At 38.1% G+C, this 21,544-nt stretch overlaps 1 protein-coding gene across 4 annotated transcripts in view; it reads left to right on the top strand.

Annotated features, from left to right (window-relative positions):
• The window catches only part of FYB2 (FYN binding protein 2), a 128,314-nt gene extending 108,737 nt beyond the window's left edge, over window positions 1-19,577 (top strand). For 3 of the 4 annotated variants that reach the window (XM_045477543.1, XM_045477542.1, XM_045477544.1), the window contains exons 15-20: window positions 1,287-1,347; window positions 13,447-13,533; window positions 15,830-15,911; window positions 18,587-18,743; window positions 18,849-18,882; window positions 19,127-19,577. In XM_045477543.1, the coding sequence (XP_045333499.1) occupies window positions 1,287-1,347; window positions 13,447-13,533; window positions 15,830-15,911; window positions 18,587-18,743; window positions 18,849-18,882; window positions 19,127-19,148 (443 nt within the window). In that variant the 3' untranslated portion in view covers window positions 19,149-19,577. Of the gene's footprint in view, window positions 1-1,286; window positions 1,348-13,446; window positions 13,534-15,829; window positions 15,912-18,586; window positions 18,744-18,848; window positions 18,957-19,126 lie in introns of those variants that run through there. The other variant, XR_006712332.1, reaches the window with a different exon arrangement.
• The last annotated feature ends 1,967 nt before the right edge of the window (window positions 19,578-21,544 follow it).

Genomic DNA, 21,544 nt, shown 5'->3' with positions numbered 1-21,544 from the left:
GAATAACGTTTCTTGAGTGCCTACTATATACCAGGCCTCTTAAAATCCCAGAAAAATAGTATCTTTTTAGGAAGCTCTAGGACCCATATCCATACCTTAGTGATCTGGGATTTGTACTCAAGTTTCTCTGATTACAAAGCTCGTGCATTTTACATTATACCACACAGCTCTTATAGGATTTGACAGCCAAATCACCCTAATTAAGACCTAATGAGTTGGACATGATCAAGTTGCAGTACACTGACTAGCTGAATCAAGGATGGGTTACTGGAATATTCTTTGCTATAAAAATAATGCACAGATTAGTACATTGTCTGATCCATAGTATGATCTCAATACATGTACAGTGAGTTGAATCTGCCAGTAAGAAGGCCATGTGTTGTTTGCTGGTTTTTGTTTGTAAGCTGGTTTTGTTTGTTTGTTTGGTGGTACTTTGATTTCACTCTGATTAGGCAATTCAAATGTATATTGTATTTCAGAAATATGAGTTTGCTGTACTAAATAACAAGTGAAGGTTATATAAATAAGCCTGGTAAAATCATAGGTCCCCCCCAAGTTTCCTTGGTCCACGTAAAAATCCAAAAAGCCAACATAGAATAGACATGCATTGTACTCGCAGCCAAATTTATGAATAATCAAATATGAATTATGAAATTATTATACTAGAAAGTCTCAAACTCATTCAAGTGGTGAATCACTTAAACATGGGATTCTATGTAAAGCAGCAAGGAATTGTGAATATCCCAAACTGAAAATGTCCAATTATGCACTAAGGTTCAGTTTTATGCAAGATTATTATAGAAGAGCAGTTACCAATGGTTTGAAATCAAAATTAAGGAGGAAAAAAACATGAATATTTTACTTAAACTGTCTTTTTCCAGGATTTTGGAAAAGCCCTCTTACTGTTCTAGAAGTAAAACATCTTTGCCTAGTTCCAGGATGATGGGGAGCTATTCTAAAAATGACCCTTTCAGCAACTCATATTTTCTGAAAACATGCATGAAATTAAATAGACATAAATATGTATGTGTATATTTGAGATACTAGGGCATGCCACTATTTTTTTAATCTCTTAATTGAATTTCTCCCCAAATGGAGATTCTTTTTGCTCTTTGATCCTTCCAGCCTGTGTTCTATGATCAGATTTTGATAAAACAGACATGGGGAGACACCTGGATAATTGGGTATTAAGGATAATGGTGGACATTGTGGATAATTCGGAAAGCCCAGAAATTTGTATGAGCCATACCTAATAGTGGACTATTTTGTTCGTGTCTTGACCCTAGAACTTAGGTCTCAGGAAGTTATTATCTATGATAACGTCGATATAAATGAAAAAGAATCCAGGTAAGTCATTTTACCTCATTGGTCATCCCTACTGATACCTAATCCATTTCCTGATGGTTTGTTAAATATGGTCAGAGGGCCACCTCTTCAGAGCCTTAGAAACTGGATAAAAAGTCAGATTCTGATGTCCCTCCCCTAAGAAGGGAAAACAGTGAATAATGTACGTGATCTAATGGTAGTAGGTGATTCAGAAGTCACTGGAGCTTTGGAATCTGTTTCTTGCCTTTGAATCTAGAGACTTGAAACTCATTTTAATGCAACATACCCTGATTTAATAACCTCCTATGTACAAGGCAACACGGAGGATAGCGAGCAGTGTTTGGCGGAGCCTCTATCCTCAAAGACAGAATAACCATCTAACCAGAAAGAAACCATCCTGGAACTCGATGCCCCCTCTCTAGCTGCTTGTTTTCTGTCCTCTCCCCCTCAACTAAATGACTGAAAAGAAAGGTCTCCTCTGCTTATCCTTGATTCATTTAGGGTTCTAATTTTTTTTTTTTTTGTACATAAAAACACTATTGCTGTAAATAGTCTTATGTCTTCTGTGAATATGTCCTAGAATTTTCCTAGCAGATACTCAGAAGGGAAGAGAAATGCCGAAGGGAATGCAAATTGATAAGAAAATGCCAACTTATTTTCCAAAGTGGTTGTACCAATTTACATTCTTCCCAGCTGTTTGTAAGGGGAATGTTGATCCGCATTCTCACCAACACTTAGCACAGAGAGAATTCTTAACTTTGCCAATTTTGTGGGTATAAAATACTAAGTGTTGAACCCCTTTTAATATTCACCATTCATATCTTCTATCGAAGGCCGGTTCATACATTTTTATTCTGTTTTCTTATTGCATTGATGGTCTTTTTCTTATTTATTTATAGATTTTTTAATGCATTCTAGATATCATCCCTTTGTCAGTTATATATGTTGCAGAGACCTTCTCCCCCATTGTAGCTTGACTTTGCAACATTCTTCCTAGTCTTCTAATGAACAGAAATTTTTAATTTTAATGTACTTGAATTTAGCAATTGAGTGTTGCCTTTGGCATCTTTAGAAGAAATCTTTATCCCAAGATCATATGATATCCTCCTATATTTTCTTCTAAAACTGCTGAATTTTTTGCCTTTTACATTTAAACTTTAGACGTATCTGGAACTGAGTTTTGTGTGTTGGTACTATAATGAAGTATCAATCTAATTAAATTTTCTTACATGTGGATAAATGTCCTGCATGATTAATTGAATAGTTACACCTTTCCCCATGGATATACAATGCCATCTTTGTCATACCAAGCTTCCATGTCTGAAGGTCTGTGCCCATGCTCTCTATTCCAGTGTCCTTTCCATCTTAATAGCCTGGTGCTCTGAAAAAGTAGTTAGTAAGATATTAGTACACAGAGGGGCACCTGTGTGGCTCAGTCAGTTAAGCATCCAACTTTGGCTCAGGTCATGATCTCATGGTTCATGAGTTCCAGCCCTGCATCAGGCTCTGTGCTGACAGCTTGGAGCCTGCTTGGGAATCTCTGTCTTTGTCTACCCTTCCCCAACTTGTGTTCTCTCTCCTCTCTCTCTCTCTCTCTCTCTCTCTCTCTCTCTCTCTCTCTCTCCCCCCCTCCCCCTCCCCCTCTCCCTCTCTCTCCCTCCCTCCCCCTCCCTCCCCCTCTCAAAAGTAAACATTAAAAAAAGATATTAGTACCCTGAGAAAGTAATTGCTATCAGTGCCTTGACATGTTTTAAGACATGATTCATGCCTAATGTACAGTTAAGTTCTATAAATGTCCCATGTGCACTTTAGAAAAATATGCCTTCTCTAATTGTTTGGTACAACAATCCACTTAGGTTCTTCAAATCATTCTCTTGTTAAAATCTGTAGATTTATGAATTTTTAGATGTTGGAGCCATCAATATTTGAAAGAAACAGCTTCAAATCTCATACAAACATGGTAGACTTGTCAATCTCTTCCTAAAGTTCTGTCATGTTTTATTCGATGTATCCTGAGGCTCTTTTGTTAGTTGCTTACAAAATTAAAAATATAGTGAACCTAATGTTTCTTCCTCATATGGTAGATGTCTCTATCCCTAATACTCTTAATAACAAAAATAATATGTAGTTCTTACTGGGGTCAGTAACTGTTATATACATTTACTATGTATTAGTTCATTCAATCTTCACCACCATCCCATGAGGTAGATACTATTATTATACAAACATTTCAGAAGAGAGACTCAGGCATAGAGGTTGTTACTTGCCCAAGTTCACAGAGGTAGTAAAGTGTAGAAACAGGATTCAAACCCAATCCAGTAGTAAAGAATTACTACTACACAATGTTGTATCTCCTAGTGATGCTCTGTCTTAACGTCTAATTTGCCTGATATATATCTACTGGAACTTTCTTTTAGTTAGGATTTCCCTACTATATTTTTAATCCTTTAATTTTCTGTTTTCCACATTCTCATTCGTTGGGTCTTGAATAAATAGCCATAGAGCTGCATTTGGCTTTTTAGAATGCCAATATAACAATCTGTCTTAACTCCTACCTTGACCTTGGCCTAAGGTTCACTCTCCTGAAATACTGTGGTGCTGATTCTAGCATTTTCCATGGGACAAACTGGCCATTTGTGCTTGCATACTGCTTGCTGCTGTATGGTTTCAGCTTAGTTGGCGGGGGCTACTAAGGTACTGTGCACAGTACTTACTCTAAGGGTAAAGTGTAGCAATTTTTTAAGACACTTGAGTCTAGTAGTTTTGTACTGGGAGCGCCCTTTCAGGATACTCTTCTGCCCTACAGCCAAATGAGGAAGTCCAAACTCTGAGCAAAAGGACAATGTACTCAGAGCTACACTTCAGGAAGAGTAAAGGGATCCTTCTCCAGAATGCTTTGGAGAGAAAGTATGAAGTAATACATATGTTAGAATGTCATTATGATCGCTCAGGTGAAAGATGATCAAATGTTCTCGGGTGGTGAAAGAAATGAAGGAGAGAAGAGATTTCAGGGGAGAACTTACGTGGATTTTGTTAAACTGTGAAATCCTCTGGTAGAAACCACATCCTCCTCATCTCTATTATCCACGTCCTAATATAGCACTTAGATGATGGTAGGTACCCAAGGAATATTTTGTGCATGAACGATGTTTACCACATAAGCCCTGTCAAATTCTGAACAAGACCTTCTTCATGTGATAGAGTAAATCTGTAGTTTGGCTTCACATAAACTAATTATTAAAGGCATTTGTAGCAGATAGAACACTGGTGGAAAGAAAGTAGCAGAAGGGAGAGGGAAGATGATACCTCAATTCCTTTTTTCTTTTTTTTTTTTTTTTTTAATGTTTATTTTTGAGAGAGAAAGAGCATGAGCTGGGGAGGGGCATAGAGAGGGAGACACAGAATCTGAAGCAGGCTCCAGGCTCTGAGCGGTCAGCACAGAGCCCTATGCGGGGCTCAAACCACAAACCGGAAGATCATGACCTGAGCCGAAGTCGGACACTTAACTGACTGAGCCATGCAGTGCCCCGATACCTGGATTCTTATAAACTTGGCTAGTTTGCTTGTCATACTTTGGTAGATAGGTATTAGATTGAGGAGAAGTCTAAACAGCTCTAGATTAAGTTGTCACTAGGTATTCCAGACCTCTGCTTTTTATTTCCTTTTGTTCAGTAGAAGGTCTCTTAGGGGATTAGCAAGGGAAAGAAGAAGAGGGGGATCTTGAAAAGGACGCTGGTACTGGAACATGGCACCAGTGAGACCTGTGGCATATCCTTTTACTTCTCTGAGCCTTTGTTTCTTACCCATGATATGGTAATAAAAAATCCTCATCCTGCCAGATTCTTTAAGCTCTCTAACTAGATCCCTAGGAAAGCTAAAATAAGTTGACAAAGGGGCAGAGTGGACCATAGTATTCACATGGCTAGCATGGATAGAAATTGGTATGACCTCTCTGAAAGAATATTTGGCCATATGTATCCAAAATGCCCACACCCTTTACTTTACCCAGTAATTTGACTTCAAGCAATAAGCTCTGGTGAAAAAGGAAACAAAAAAATTTAATGCATAAAAATGTGTATCTCAGAGTATTTATAAAAAGATGTTTAAAACCACCCACCCAAATACTGAAATATATAGTAATCTGCCAAGTATATGACAGTTACATATATGCTAAATATATACTAAAGAATTTCTAATGACATGGAGAAGTGTTACTCTATAATAACAATTAAAAAATAGAATGCAAAACTGTATGTATAGTATGATCTCAATTCAATTTTTAAAAGTGCTAGGAAGGATGTTTTAAAGGAAACTTAGAGGTCTTTGAGAGGTCAGATTATGCTTATTTTGTCTCTTTTCTACATCTTCCAATTTTTTAAATACTCAGAATTTTCACTGTGAAAACTAAATTGGTTAACAGCATAAAACTTGACACATAGGTGCTCAGAAAGTTTTTTTAAATTTTTTTTAACGTTTATTTATTTTTGAGAGACAGAGACAGCATGAGCAGGGGAGGGGCAGAGAGACAGGGAGACACAGAATCTGAAGCAGGCTCCAGGCTCCGAGCTGTCGCACAGAGTCCAACGTGCGGCCCGAACCCACAAACCACGAGACCATGACCTGAGCCAAAGCCGGACCCTTAACCAACTGAGCCACCCAGGCACACCAGTGCTCAGAAAGTTTTAGTTCCTTCTATGATACCCTCCCCTCCCTGCATCCTTTTATTTTTTCTTTGAATGGTCTTCGTTAAAAAGAATTTCTTACTGAAAATTCCAAATGTAGAAAAATAGAATGTTATAATGAACCCTCATGTACCCATTACCCAGCTTTAAAAATTACCAATTTATGGGCAACCTTGTTTACACTGTCACCTACCTCCCAATCTCCAGTATTTTTTTAATTAACAGAGTATTATATTATTTTCATGTGTGTAATATAGGGATTTAACCATTCTATACATTACTCAGTGCTTATCATGATAAGTCTACTCTTAACCTCTTTCACCCACTGCACCACCCACCCACCTCTCCTCTGGTAACCATCAGTTCTCTGTAGTTAAGAGTCTATTTTTTGCTTTGTCCTTTTTTGTTCATTTATTTTGTTTCTTAAATTCCACATCTGAGTAAAATCATAGGGTGTTTGTCTTTCTCTGGCTTATTTCACTTAGCATTATATTCTCTAAATCCATCCATGCTGTTGCAAATGGAAAAATTTTATTCTTTTTTATGGCTGAGAAATATACCTGTGTGTGTGTGTGCGTGCATGCATACATGTTCTTTATACCACTTTTTGTTGTGGTTGTTACATACCACTTCTTGATCCATTCATCTATTGACGGACACTTGGGCTGCTTCTATATCTTGGCTGTTGTAAATAATGCTGCAATAAACATAGGGGTGATCTTTTTTCAATCAGTGTTTTTAATTTCTTTGGGTAAATACCCAGTAGTGGAATTACTGGATCATGTGGTAATTATATTTTCAATTTTTTGAGGAATCTCTATACCGTTTGCCATAGTGGCTACACCAGTTTGCGTTCCCGACAACAGTGCATGAGGGTTCCTTTTTTCCACATCCTCACAAACACTTGTTGTTTCTTGTGTTTTTTATTTTAGCTATTCCAACAGGTGTGAGGTGGTATTTCATTGTGGTTTTGGTTTGCATTTCCCGTATGGTGAGTAAGGTTGAGCATCTTTTCATGTGTCGGTATGTCTTCTTTGGAAAAATGTTCTTCTCATTTTTATTTGGATTGTTTGGGTTCTTTTGTTTGTTTTTTGGTGTTGGGATGTAGGAGTTCTTTATATATTTTGGATACTAACCCATTATCAGATATGTCATTTGCAAATAGCTTCTCCCGTTCAGTACGTTGCCTTTTAGTTTTGTTGTTTCCTTGGCTGTGCATAAAGAAGCTTTTTATTTTGATGTAGTCCCAATAGTTTATTTTTGCTTTTATTTCCTCTGCCTCAGGAGACAGATGCAGAAAACTGTTGATACAGCTTATGTCTGAGAAATTACTGCCTGTGCTTTCTTCTAGAATTTTTATAGTTTCACATCTCACACTTAGGTCTTTAATCCACTTTGAGTTTATTTTTGTGCGCAGTATAAGAAAGTGGTCCAGTTTCATTGTTTTGCATATAGCTGTCTAGTTTTCCCATCACTATTTGTTGAAGACACTTTTTCCGATTGAATATTCTTCCTTCTGTATCAAAGATTAATTGACCATATAATTGTGATTTTACTTCTGGTTTTTCTGTTCCACTGATGTATGTGTGTTTTGTGTCTCCACCATATTGTTTTGATTCCTATACCTTTGGAATATTTTGGAATGTGAGATTGTGATACCTCTAGTTTTATTAATCTTTTCAAGATTGCTCTGGCTATTTGGGGTCCTTTGTGGTTCCATACAAATTTTAGGATTGTTCTAGTTCTTTGAAAAATTGCTGTTAGTATTTTGATAGGGATTGCATTAAATTTCTAAACCAACAATATTGGTTATGTCAATCATTGAGCATGGAATAGCTTTCCATTTGTGTCAAAGATTACAAGTCTTTCATCTCCTTGGTTAAGTTTATTCCTGTTTTATTTTTTGTGCAGTTATACATGGGATTGCTCAATCTCTCTACTGCTTCATTATTAGTGCATAGAAATGTAACAGACTTCTGTATATTGATTTTGTATTCTGTGATCTTAATTCATTTATCAGTTCTAGTCATTTTTTGGTGGAGTCTTTTGGGTTTTCTATATATAGCATCATGTCATCTACAAATAGTGAAAGTTTTACTTTTTCCTTACCAATCTGAGTACTTTTTATTCCTTTTTCTTCTCTGATTGCTGTGGCTAAGATTTCCAACACTCTGTTAAATAAAAGTAGTGAGGGTAGATATGTTTGTCTTGGTCCTAGTCTTAGGGGTAAAGTTCTCAGTTTTTTACCATTGAGGATGATGTCAGTTGGGGGTTTTTCATTTATGGCCTTAATTACGTTGAGGTATGTTCTTTCTAAACCTACTTTGTTAATGCATGCATCGATGTTGTACTTTGTCAGATTTTTTTTCTGCATCTATTGGAATGATCATGTGATTTTTATCCTTTCTTTTGTTGATGTGACATATCATGTTGATTGATTTGTGAATACTGAATCACCCTTGCATCCCAGAAGTAAATCTCACTTGATTGTGATGGATTTTAATGTATTGTTGGATTCAGTTTGCTAATATTTCGTTGAGAATTTTTACATCTATGTTCATCGAAGATACTGACCTGTAGTTCTCTTTTTTTGTAGTGTCTTTATTTGGTTTTGGAATAAGGGTAATGCTGGCCTCATAGAATGAATTTGGAAGCTTTCCTTACTCTTCTGTTTTTTTTTTTTTTTTTTTAATAATTTCAGAAGAATGGATATTAACTCTTCTTTGAAAGTTTGGTAGAATTCACCTGTGAAGCTCTCTGGTCCTGGGCTTCTGTTTTTTGATTATGGATTCAGTTTCTTTGCTGGTAATCAATTTGTTCAAATTTTCTATTTCTTCTTGATTCAGTTTTGGTAGGTTATATGTTTCTGGGAATTTTTCCATTTCTTCTAGGTTTTCCAATTTGTTGGCATATAATTTTTCATAATATTCTCTTACAATTCTTGTATTTCTGCAGTGTCTGTTGTTTCTGCTCTTTCATTTCTGATTTTGAGTCTTCTCTCCTTTTTTAGGAGTCTAAAGATTTTTATCAATTTCATTTATCTTTTCAAAGAAACAGCTCCTGGTTTCATCGATCCTTTCTATTATTTTTATTTTCTATATTGTTTATTTATGGTCTAATGTTTTTATTGCCTTTCTTCTACTGGTTTGGGGGTTTTGTTCTTTTCCTAACTCCTTTGGGTGTAAAATGAGGTTATTTTTTGATATTTTTCTTGCTGCTTGGGTAGGCCTGTGTTGCTATAAGCTTCCCTCTTAGAACAGCTTTTGCTGCATCCCAAAGATTTTGGACCATTATGTTTTCATGTTCATTTCTCTCCATGTATTTTTCATTTCCTCTTTGATTTCTTGTTTGACCCATTCATTGTTTACTAGCATGTTATTTAACCTCCCTGTACTTGAATTCTTTCCAGATGTTTTCTTGTGGTTGATTCCTAGTTTCATAGTGTCTTGATTAGAAAAGGTGCATTGTATGACTTTGATCTTCTTGAATTTGTTGAGGCTTGTTTTGTGGCCTAATATGTGATATGTGCTGGAGAATGTTCCATGTGCACTTGAAAAGATGTGTATTCTGTTCTAGGATGGAATGTTCTGAATGTATCTGTTAGACATATCTGACCCAATGTGTCATTCAAAGCCACTGTGTCTTTGTTGATCTTCTGTTAAGATGATCTGTCCATTGATATAAATGGGGTGTTAAAATCCCCTACTGTTGTATTACTGTCAGTTGTTATTATCTGCTCTATGTATTTGGGTGCTTCCATGTTGGGTGCATAAATATTTACAATTATTATATCTTCTTGTTGGATTGTTCCCTTTATGATTATACAGCATCCTTTGTCTCTTGTTACAGTCTTTATTTTAAAGTGTATTTTGTCTGATATAAGCATTGCTACCCTGGCTTTCTTTTCACTTCCATTTGCATGATAAATCCTTTTCTATCACTTCACTATCAATCTGCAGGTGTCTTTAGGTCTAACATGAGTCTCTTGCTGGCAGCATATAGATGGGTCTTGCTTTTTTTTTTTTTTAATCCATTCTGTCACCCTGTGTCTTTTGATTGAAGTGCTTAGTCCATTTACATTCAAAGTAATTTTTGATAAGTATGTATTCATTGCCATTTTATTATTTGTTCTGTGGTTGTTTTACTCTGTTCCTTTCTTCTCTTGCTCTCTTCTCCCACAGTTTGCTGGCTTTATTTAGAGATATAGTTGGATTCCTTTCCTTTATTCTTTGCATATCTATTACTGGTTTTTTACTTGTGGCTACCCTTAGGTTTATATATAACATCTTTTGCATATAGCAATCTATACTTCATTTATGGTTGCTTAAGTTTGAACCCATTCTTTACTCCCCTCCTCTCATTTTACATAGATGTGTCATATTTTACATCCTTTTATTTTGTGAATCTCTTGACTGATTTGTTTTTTAATTTTTTTTTTTAACGTTTATTTATTTTTGAGACAGAGACAGAGCATGATTGGGGGAGGGGCAGAGACAGAGGGAGACACAGAATCGGAAGCAGGCTCCAGGCTCTGAGCCATCAGCCCAGAGCCTGATGCGGGGCTCAAACTCACGGACTGTGAGATCGTGACCTGAGCTGAAGTCGGACACTTAACCGACTGAGCCACCCAGGCGCCCCTTGACTGATTTTTATAGATATACTTATTTTTACTACTTTTGTGCTTCCTACTTTACTCCTACTTATGGTCTTTCCTTTCCATTCAAAGAGTCCCCTTTAATATTTCTTACAGGGTTGGTTTAGTGATCATGAATTCCTTTACCTTTTATTTGGGAAATCCCTTATTTCTTCTTCTGTTCTGAATGATAGCCTTGCTGGATATAGTAGTATTCTTGGCTGCAGGGGTTTTTTTCTTTCAGCACTTTGAATGTATCATCTCACTCCTTTCTGGCCTGCAGTTTCTGCTAAAAAAAATCAGCTGATAGCTTAATGGAGTTTCCCTTGCATGTAACTGTTTTCTTTTGCTGCTTTTAAAATTCTCTCCTTATCACTCTTTTGCCATTTTAATCACTATGTGTCTTGGTGTGGACCTCCTTGGTTTGATTTGGTTGGGAACTTTCTGTGCTTCCTGGATCTTAATGTGTTTCTTTCCCTACCTTCTGGAAACTTTCAGCTATTATTTTATCAAATAAATTTCTGCCCCCTCTTCTTTGTCTTCTCCTTCTGGGATCCTGATAAAATGAATGTTAATGCACCTGATGCTGTTGCTAAGTTCCCTAAGTCTCTTCATTCTCCCCCCACGCCCCACCATTCATCTTGCTTCACATTACTTTGTTCTCCAGGTCTCTGATCAGTTATTCTGCTTCCTCTAACCTACCCTTTATTCCATCTAATATATTTTTAACTTCAGTTATTGAGTTCTTCATCTCTGACTGGTTCATTTTTATGTTTTGTCTCTTTGTTGAGGGTCTCACTGGGGTTCTCCACTCTTTTCTCAAGTCAGTATCCTTATGACCATTACTTTAAATTCTCTATCAAGCATATTACTTATTTCCATTTTGCTTATATCTGCTACTGGTTTTATCGTGTTTTTTTCATTTGGGACACATTCTTGTCTCCTCATTTTGTCTAACTCTTCATGTCTGTTTCTATGTGTTAAAAAGTCACGTACACCTCCTGCTTTTGAAAGTAGTGGGCTTATTAAGAAAAGGTCCTACAGTGCCCTGCAAGATATTGTCCCCTGTTCACCAGAACTTGGTGCAGCTGGGGTCTCTCCTTTGTGTGTTGCATGAGCCTTGCTGCTATGGCTGAGGTGCATTTGGCTCAAGTCCAGTCATCTGCAATGGCTCTCTACCTGTTGTAGGCAAGATTTGGTCCCTGTGTTTTTAGGCCAGACTGGGGCTTCCTTGGGTTTGAGTTGACTCAGACCAGGCATTTGCTAGAGATGCAATAGCACTGAACTGCAGGACAGTTCCCCTGTGTTGTCCTGAGAAGCTTGTTGGTGGGCAGGGCCTGTAATCATACCAGATGTCTGCCCCCAGCCTGCTGCTGGGGCCACAGTCTGACTGGTCTGTATGATTATCTTCCCCTCTCCTGGAGCAGTTTGCAGTGTGCTGGCCCCTGTTGAGTCTGCTTGCACACTACCAGGCTTGTGGCACTGCTTTGGACAAGCTCCAGTCAAGTGCTGAAGAAGTCAACAGGAAGAGGCAGGGGTGGGTGTGTTGCCAACAAGGTCCACCCTCTGAGAGGGGACCTGCAACTTCGCAGGCTGGGTTGGAAGGGGCAGATCCACAGAAGTGCATGGGGGCAAGGCGATTGGTGTTAGCAAGCTAGGTGGAGAGTGTTCACTGCATTGGTTCCCATAGGTGTCAAGCTTGGGGGTAGGAGAGGAAATGGTGCCCACCTACTCCTTTCTTCCTGGAGAAGATCCCTGTCCTTCTAGCACATGTTCTGAGATTAGTAAACAACTATCCTTCCCTTATGCCCCAGGTGTTTTTTAAACTGTTGCTTCTATGGTGTATCCCCTTGGAACCATTTGTTGTGCTGTCTCTTTAAAGAAAAGGACACTGCTTTTTCTAGCCCTCTTTGCTCTCCCAGAGTTGATGGCACGGTTTTTTGGTTTTTTTTTTTTTGATTGCACTGATTTTTAAACTTACAGGTGTTAAGCCCAACTGAATGTAAGAACTCATGAAATTTGGCCTCTCTAGTTTTGAAAGCTAAATGTTATTGGGGGGTGGGGTTCATCTTCCCCATGCCTGGGGTGTCTGTTCTTTCCTTTCTCCTTGCCCACAGCATCCCTCCCTCCTTCCTCTGTACAGTCTTGAGGGTGGGTCTGTTTAGCTTCCTACAGTGACTCTGCCCTTCTGAGCCTCTTCCATATGGCCTCTTCTCTACATTTAGCTGTACAAAATCTGTTCTGCCAGTCTCCAGATTATTTTCTGGATTTTTTACACTGATGTGGGTGTTACCTAGTTGTATCCATGGGACCAGGTAAGCTTAGGGTCTTCCTACTCCACCATCTTCCCCGGCTCTTCCCCGCATCCTTTGCTACTAATGTTAAACACTAGTTAGATTTGTCTCATCTCATGGTAATGATTAATATTATTTGCGTTTTAGAGGCAAGGAAACTGAAGCCCAGGAAGGGAAATGTGATTATAAGCAGGTTGATCTCTTGCTTCTGGTTTCAAATTTGGATCACCACACATCAGAGGTCAGCAAACTATGGCCTGTGGGCCAAAATAGCTGGCCACTTGTTTTTGTAAATACAGTTACAACAGCAGAGTTTAGTAGTTACCATAGAGATGATATGGCTTTCAAAGCTTAAGATATTCACAATCTGGCCTTGACACAGATTATCCAAATATACTTCTAGATGATATTTTAATTTTTTTGTAAAACATAATTGTCCAGAAAATGCTGACATTTCCATAAATGTTTAGTTCAGTCTTTATCTACTTGCTCAAAATATTTTTCTCCTCAGAAATGAAGATAAACTAAAAACTTGGAAGCCCAGGTTTTTCATGGCAAAGGAAAAGAAAGAGAAAAAAGGTGTTGAAGAATCTGAAAGGTAGGTACACAGGTGCATTTACATTATAGCTTATCTGCTGAAATTTACACCTGTTACTAGTTGTGTGACCTTAGGCAAGTCATTAAATTTGATTTTCACATTCCACATCCGTCATGTGAGAATAATAGCACCTACATCATAGTATAGTTGAGAGGATTAAAAGAGACAAAGAATATAAAAACGTAAAGTGCCACACACATTTATCTTCATCATCGTTGTCCATACTTTTGGTGGATAGGGAGTAAGGAAAACTTTCAAGCTAGCCTTTATCAAATGAGGAAAAACCTTCATCTTCTTTTAGGCTGTAAGAACTTTTCCTCTATAGATGGAACTTAAATTAATAATACACCAATTAGAACTTAAACTTTGAGAAACTGTGATCACATAACCAGATTAATTTCCCTGGAACACAATTCTAGCTATGACTACATTAGTGTTATAATTTAAAAAGTATATTGCAACTCAAGATCTAACCTTCATTCATGTGATTCGAGTTCCCAGAGTTGGCTATGAAGGAGGTGATGTTTTTACTGTCCCGGATGGTTACTATATGATCTGTGCTCTGGTCTTCTCAATTGTTAGGATAGGGCACTTTCCCCAAGACATCTATTAAAACAGTCATTGAGCTGGGAACACTGTGTGATTTGTCTGCTCTAGGAAACCTGTCTCGAACAGTACTATAAGGGAACCCCAAAAGGAAGCAGACATCTGTCTATATCAAATTTAAACTCAGAGGATGGCATAAAATGGCCATCTTTGGGTTTAGGCTGATGTAACTTTTCCCAAGTTCAAAAGATGTATTCAGAGACTAGAAAAGCATCTCTCCACCTAAACTTCATACTTTTACTTAGCATAGTAAAACAGAATTCCACGAGAGAAAGTATCAGTGAAATTGTTGACATCTCCTGCCCCCTCCCCCACCCCCCCCCCACCCCCCCCCACCCCCCCGCAAAAGTTTAGTATTTTAATGTACACATAAGTCTTTTCAGGAAACAATTTTCTAGTGCTTATTAAGTTCTTACAACAAGCTGATATTATAGTTTACTTTTATTTTCAACTGAGTAAATTTTACATTGCAGTTATTAGGGCTACCATATTCTTATTGATTGATGTATCAATTTCTATGTCCTTTTTGTTCGTTTTAAAGTGATTTCTGTCGTAACTTACTCTACCAACAAGAAATGTTTTCTATATTAGTTCAACCCTTTTATTATTCTCTATTTTATTATCTCTTTCTGAATCGATGATGACAAGTTTTCAGAGAAGTTGGGGAAAGATATAAAGCCATGCTATAAAGGTATAGAAATAGCCCACCTTCTAAGATGTTCCAAGATGTAGAGTTTGTGTATGGGTGTGTGTGTGTGTGTGTGTGTGTGTGTGTGTGTGTGTGTGGAAAAGGTAGATTGGGGCCAGATTAGAAAATGCCCTGTGTACCACCCTAAGGAATTTGCCTTTATCTTATGGGCAGTAGAGACAGATGAAAGATTTTAAGCAAAAGATGACATGATCAATTACATTTTAGAAAGATGACTTTAGAGATCAGTATGCAGATGGATTTGAGAAAGGAAAGGCAAAAAAAAGATGGTATCTCAGGCAAGAAATGAAATGTGTCAGTGGCTGTAGTCTTGGGACAGAATGAAACAGATGCAGGAGACACTCCTGAATAAAACTAGTATGACCTGCCTTTTTTCCTTCTGTCAATATATTAAACTGGTAAAAAAGCACCAATCCCCACATGAAGAACAGGAAGGAGGAAATGGGAGGAGTTAAGAGGGTATTCAGTCTGCTGTATCTATCCCCTTTTATGTGCTGACAATTTTGCACCTATTTTGTGGCAACTTGCTTTATTTTCTTAATTCAGTTCTTCTCCAGAACCATTCTGCAAACAGGACAGTTCTCTGATTGAAACACATAGATTTATGATTTTTGTAAACAAGTTAATTATACTTTGAAGTCTGATTTAGAAAAGTTTTTTGTTTAACCAATTTTATTGTATTCCAAATTATCTTGGTATCCAAAAAGAAACCACAACTTTTTAATTACAGGAAAAAGCAACTGGTATTACTCAACCTGCTCAGTTGTTCTGACACCCTGCTCTAAGTGGAAACATATATATATATATTCCTATACACACCTAGATATATGGGATTATATGATTTTATATAAAAGTATACATATACACACCAAATTATACCTGAATTTATCCTGAAGTAGAATGAATTTATAGATTTGGAAACTTAAGTGTTTTATTATGGTACATTCAACTCTGCGTATTTCTTGCCCCTTAATCTCCTAGAAATTTCTTTAGAACTAAGAAGCAAAACTTAGAAAAGATCAGAATGGAAAAAGAAGAAAAACGTTTTAGAGAACAATTTGAGGTATGTTCTCCTCTGAAGGTAAATATTAATTTAAAGTAGAAATTCCTAGCCTTTAATATTGTTAAAGAGTCTACAAGAGTTTTGCACCTCTGCCTCTGGGGTAGATACGATCCACTACTGATACTGCTATTTCCTGATGCATTTCTATATGATCATGCCTTTGTACATGCTAGCCTCCTGGAAAAACTCCTGAGTTATTCTTTAAGGCTCTGTTCACATGTTACCCACTCTGCCTAACAGCCTGTGTATGTGTGTGTATTCTGAACTAGAGTCCTCACTGAAGGAGAGATTTTGTCTCATTCCTTGCTTCCCAGGTCCTCACATACCTGGATACAGCGTTCACTGAATGACTGAATGATTAGATAAACAAATAGCTGAATGAGTGAATGAAGGAAGCAGTATCTAAGGCTCCTTGACTTTTTCTGTCATTAAGAATCCATGGAGGATTTCCTGAATTCCAAGGTTCAAACGGTTCTCCCTTCTGATTTCATATACTGTCACCAGGAGATTTTTTTAATTTAAGAAATATGAATAGCCTCCCAGGTCCCAGATCTTGGATTGAGAATGTGTGCATCCTGCTCATAAAACTTGTCCAAGTCACTACTAATCCCCATTACCAAATGGATAAAGGTGAGGCTTCTTAACATGGCATAGAAAGCTCTTCATGTCATACCTTTGCTTGTCTTTCTGGTTTTATTTCCTGCCATTCTTTATTTACCTCGTACTTCATGCTTTGGCAACAAACTATGCATAGTTCTGTCCTCAATCACCTGTCCTACTGTTCCCTTCCTCTAGGCATTTGCTTGTTCCATTCCAACTGTCTGGTACATTCTTGTTACTTTTCGCCATCTGACTAGCTCTTACTCATTTATCAACCTCCAGTTAACTCATCTTCTCTCCTCCAGGAAGACCGACCCACACTTGCTCATTAAGGAAATTACTCTTCCTCTATATACCTCTGTATTTGAGCTTATTACATTATTGCAATTATGTGTTCACCAATTAACCGATGAGCTCTTAGAGGACAGAGTTATCTTTATATCCATGTGTGGAACAGAATAAAATTACCTTTATAAATGTCCAAAAATGTTTTTGGACTGGATAAAAGGAATATACATGACTCCCTCGTAATCATTCATAACTCCTGCTTTTTTAATAGAGTGTGCACAAGTGGGAAAGAGGGGCAGAGTGGGGAAGAGAGAGTCTTGAGCAGACTGCACCCTCAGTGTGGAGCCTGACCCAGGGCTCAATCCCATGAGGTGAAGCAAAATCAAGAGTTGGGATGCTCAACTGACTGAGCCACCCAGGTGCCCCAGTAACTCCTGCTGTGGACCAAAGCTGATTAGAGTTATTATGTCTAGAAACTGATATGAAATTATTTACTGCAACTGTGATGTTAGTAGTTTAGGTGAAAAACGATGGTTTCTAGCAAGTAACAATTTTTGGAAAGACCCTACATTCCGTCTAGTACTTTTCTAACTATATTTGTGACTGTCTCATATGGGACAGAAATTCCCATTGTCCCGTGTGTATGATTCTATTCCTTCTTATTACCTGTGGTGGGTTTTCTTTTATCATTAGAAAAACTATGCCATTTCAGTCATTTTTATTCAGCTAAAATCATGTAAGATTAGTGCCTCATTGGTACTATAGACTGAGGGTACAAAGGATGAATAAAACTGTCTTCCATTTTATAAGACAATATGTTTATTAAATGCTGTAACAGGAGCACATACAAAGTGGTGCAGTTAAACAAAATTACACATGGCAGTTGTGAAAGTCTCCATGTTAAGAGAAAAAGATACTGCAGGTATGAAAACCCCATGAGCAACGGCCTGGAAATATAAAAGGTACATGGTATATTCAGGACCATCCTATAGCTTGATGTGGCTTCATTAACAGGGCAGAAATGGAAGCATGAGAAATGACAGTCTGCAAAGGACCCTGAATATCAAGCTGAGAAATGTGGATCTTAGTGTGCAAGTAATGAAGAATCTTTAGAACTTGACAGAAAGGAAAGTGACCTGATCAGATTTTCATGTTAAGAAATCACTGTATTCATAGTGAACAATGGCCTAGAAATCAGGGAGGAAACCATTACTTTGTTGGACAAAAGCAAAATCTATCTTGTGAATCAGATCCCATCATTTATCATCCAAATTTACATTTCTGGGAGTGGGAGGTAAGTATGTGTAGAGATATTAGGTATAGACTGTCCTGAGCAGAGGGAGCTGTCCGGCCACTCTAATTTGGTGAAGCACCTATAAATGTATAGGCTGGCTAGTTTATCACACACCTTAAGGTCAGACATTGAATTCCTCCTTAGTTTGTTTCACAAACGCCTGTCTTTGGACCACAGAAGGAGAGTGGGAATTAGCCCCCATTTCTTCTACTTTACTTTATACATAAGCCCAGAGAGGAAGGGTAGAAAGAGTGCCACCTAGCAAAGCTAGGTATGTAAGAACATTATAAACTCTAAAGCGCTACACAGATTTTTCTCTTTCCCTCTTATTTTTTAAACTTCTCCATTCCTGAGTTTGGGGGTAACTTTATTACTGGAATGGTTAACATACCTATTTCTTTACACCCATGTTAGAGACCTATGATGTCCTCCATCAATTTTGTTAGAATAAAAACTATGCACACATAGTCTGACTAGTAATTTCTTGTTTCAGTATGATAAAGAGATTACTGTCATCAACACAGCAGTGGCATGTTCCAGGAATTCAAGAAATGGAATGTTTGATTTGCCAATAACCCCTGGAGAAGAACTGCAAGTCATTGACACCACTGAAGAAAATCTAGTGATTTGTCGCAATTCTAAAGGCAAATGTAAGTTACTGGCTTATCACCCATAAAATTTCAGTCACTGTTTAAGAAAAATCTGAAAGCATTCTATACCTTTGAGACTAGTAATAGTGATTTTTGTTTCTATAGATGGATATGTACTAGTTGAACATCTAGATTTCAAGTAAGTGGTTTGATTTTATATTACAAATCATGAATCCTAAATATAAGACACTGTTGTGTGTGTCAGTCTCAAGGAAAGACTACCCAATTTCTTTAAATTCCGGAAAAGCTGTAAGGATTACTTTGGTATTTTTATGCTCTGTATAGAAGTCTGGTAACAGGAAACGCAATAATAGTCTCTTGCAAACTGGGTAAGAAATCTACCACTCACTACTCCACGGGCCTCTACCTTTCTGTTTTCTCAGGCATCAAGGTTGGTCGCCTTAGGAAGATGAAGCTCCAGGGGCAGGGGCTCCACTAGGAAGGACTAATCTGAGACCTTAGGTCTGCCTCACCTGTTCCAGTTCACAGGTCAATTGGGATGGTGGGATCTGTGGAACTGGAGAAGAGAAAAACAAATCCTCCATATTTAGATGTTGGTTTTACTCCTAAATGGTTATCTTTCAATGTCTATTTCCGTATCTATTTCACTGCTGGCTCAAGAGAATGTGAAACTGTGTGTGTTAGCATTTGAGCACTTATTTAATGAGCCATAGCCAAAGTTAGAAATCATGCCTTATGGCACCTAGGCAGTTGTGCAGATGGTTAGTTTGCTTCTAATATTAGTATACGAGTGTTTATAATTTCTAGAAGATGTTGTGCATTTAAATTGCATGTAATTCTGAAAAATAAATAATGTAACCAAGATCTTTTAAATACTCAGATTTAAGGTATAATCTTGAATGTAATTATGGCTCAGTCTTTAGAAAAAAAAAAAATCAAGGTAAAAGTAAGTGTCCTTCTGCTTTATCAGAAAACCAAAATCAGACAAATGCTATTCAATATTGGCTTCCTTTGGGAACAGAATGCTAAAAAGCAATTTATTCCTAAAGGAAGAGCCTAAATTAACACAATTTTATATATATATATGCTGTCAGTTTAAAACATCCTGCCATCCAAGTAAGAAAAATAATTCTATGCCTAAATACCTATTCAAATAGAATTAATGTTATTTACAGTTCCACTTTCTTTGTTTTTACATGATGTGTACTGCCTGTCCATGAGATAAATTGTACATAGGCATACAGCTGTTTTAAGTGGCTTCTTCAGCCCTGAACAGCCGAACAATTCTGCTCGACTGTTTAGACAGGCTGAGTCTAGTCTTCAAGGGTGTAATGGAATTTGTCTCATGACCTAATTCTTTATACTGTGAAACTATTTTTTTAAGCTTCTAGGTTCTTTTATCTTCTTTCTCATGTTCCAAATGGCACTCACCAATAAAGGCCAAGCATAAAAAGTATCCATTAGAGGAAAGGGGAATGTGGCAGCCGGGTAGGAATACTCTAGGCTTACCTCCTCCATGAAGGCAACTAGGTAACTATCAAATCATCCTAAATACCCCAGAAATCAATCTGAAGACTGGCAAAACAAACTCCCCAACTGAAGGTGGAGAAGAGGCCACGACAAAGAAGGTGGGAAGGGCCAGAGACAAATGGATTGCGGTCGCTACAGTGGGTAGGGCCACCTGCAGGAATTAGCACAGTGCCACACTCACTACCTCACTTGCTGACAACACCGAGCCCCACCTCCCCATGTTCTAGAAGAACTACTTTCCCAGTCAGCTTGCTTCGGGCCGTGCGGCCGGCTCCCTCCCCCAGGAGACGGGCCCAAACCCCTGGCGACACCATGTCTCCAGCCCATTCCAACCTGGGAGTTTTGTGTGGCCTCGGTTCCAGTGGCAGAAGACTTAGTTAAAACGCACCGCATTCTGGCCTGGGACATTGCCCGCAACAGGCAAAGAGCCTCTGCAGACTACTGGCCTGAAGGATAAAGCAGCCTGGGCACACATAGTACACAGCAGTGACCCTCCTGGAAGGGCACGAGAGGCCCCCTTCTTCACAAAGCTATTAGGCTGAAGACCAGGAGACGTCGCAAGAATTTTTCCCAAATGAAAGAACCAAGACGAGCCACAGCTGGCAACCTAACCAAAATAGAGACAAGTCACATGCCTGATGAAGCATACTCACGGGACTTGAGAGAAGACTGGAAGGTATCAGTGAGACCCTTAACACAGAGATAAGGAATAACACAGCAGAAATAAAGGGCTCCATCCATAGACTGGGAATACATTGCTGCTTGGACCCCCCTGAATTACAGCTACTCCATGAGAGGCCAGCACAACCCTCTCGCACACCCCAGGGAAAAGACCTATTGCCGTGGGCATTGTAGAAGATGAGGCTACGTATGGCCTGTGGACAAGGAGGTTGAGTGAGTGAGTGAGAGAGAGGCTGAGCAGAGACCTCTCCTCCAACAATCCTGTGCAGAAGAGTCAGAAATCATGTACCCATCTTGCCACCTCATCACACAGTCACTTGTTTTGATTCAGTAGCTCAGCTCTGAGCCTCACTTTCCTCAGTAAAACAGGGCTACTCTGTCTCCCGCTCTCAGAAATAAATTTTAAAAAGGCTGATAACACTCAACCTGTCTACTTCACAGTGTTATCAGGCTGTCATATTAATACAATAATATAAATGTGTCCTAAAATCCTTAATGTGCAATACTGTGTACATATTATTTTGATACCTGGTGTTTTCTGTAGGTGGAGGATGTTAGAAACAAAAATATGGTTTTGACATTCAAATCTTAAGACTTGAAAGAATGGCTGGGATGTTCTAGGTAAATTG

This window comes from Leopardus geoffroyi, chromosome C1, assembly GCF_018350155.1.
Source record: "Leopardus geoffroyi isolate Oge1 chromosome C1, O.geoffroyi_Oge1_pat1.0, whole genome shotgun sequence".
In the NCBI taxonomy this organism is placed as follows: Eukaryota; Metazoa; Chordata; class Mammalia; order Carnivora; family Felidae; genus Leopardus; species Leopardus geoffroyi.
This window is presented reverse-complemented; position numbering and strand designations above follow the sequence as displayed.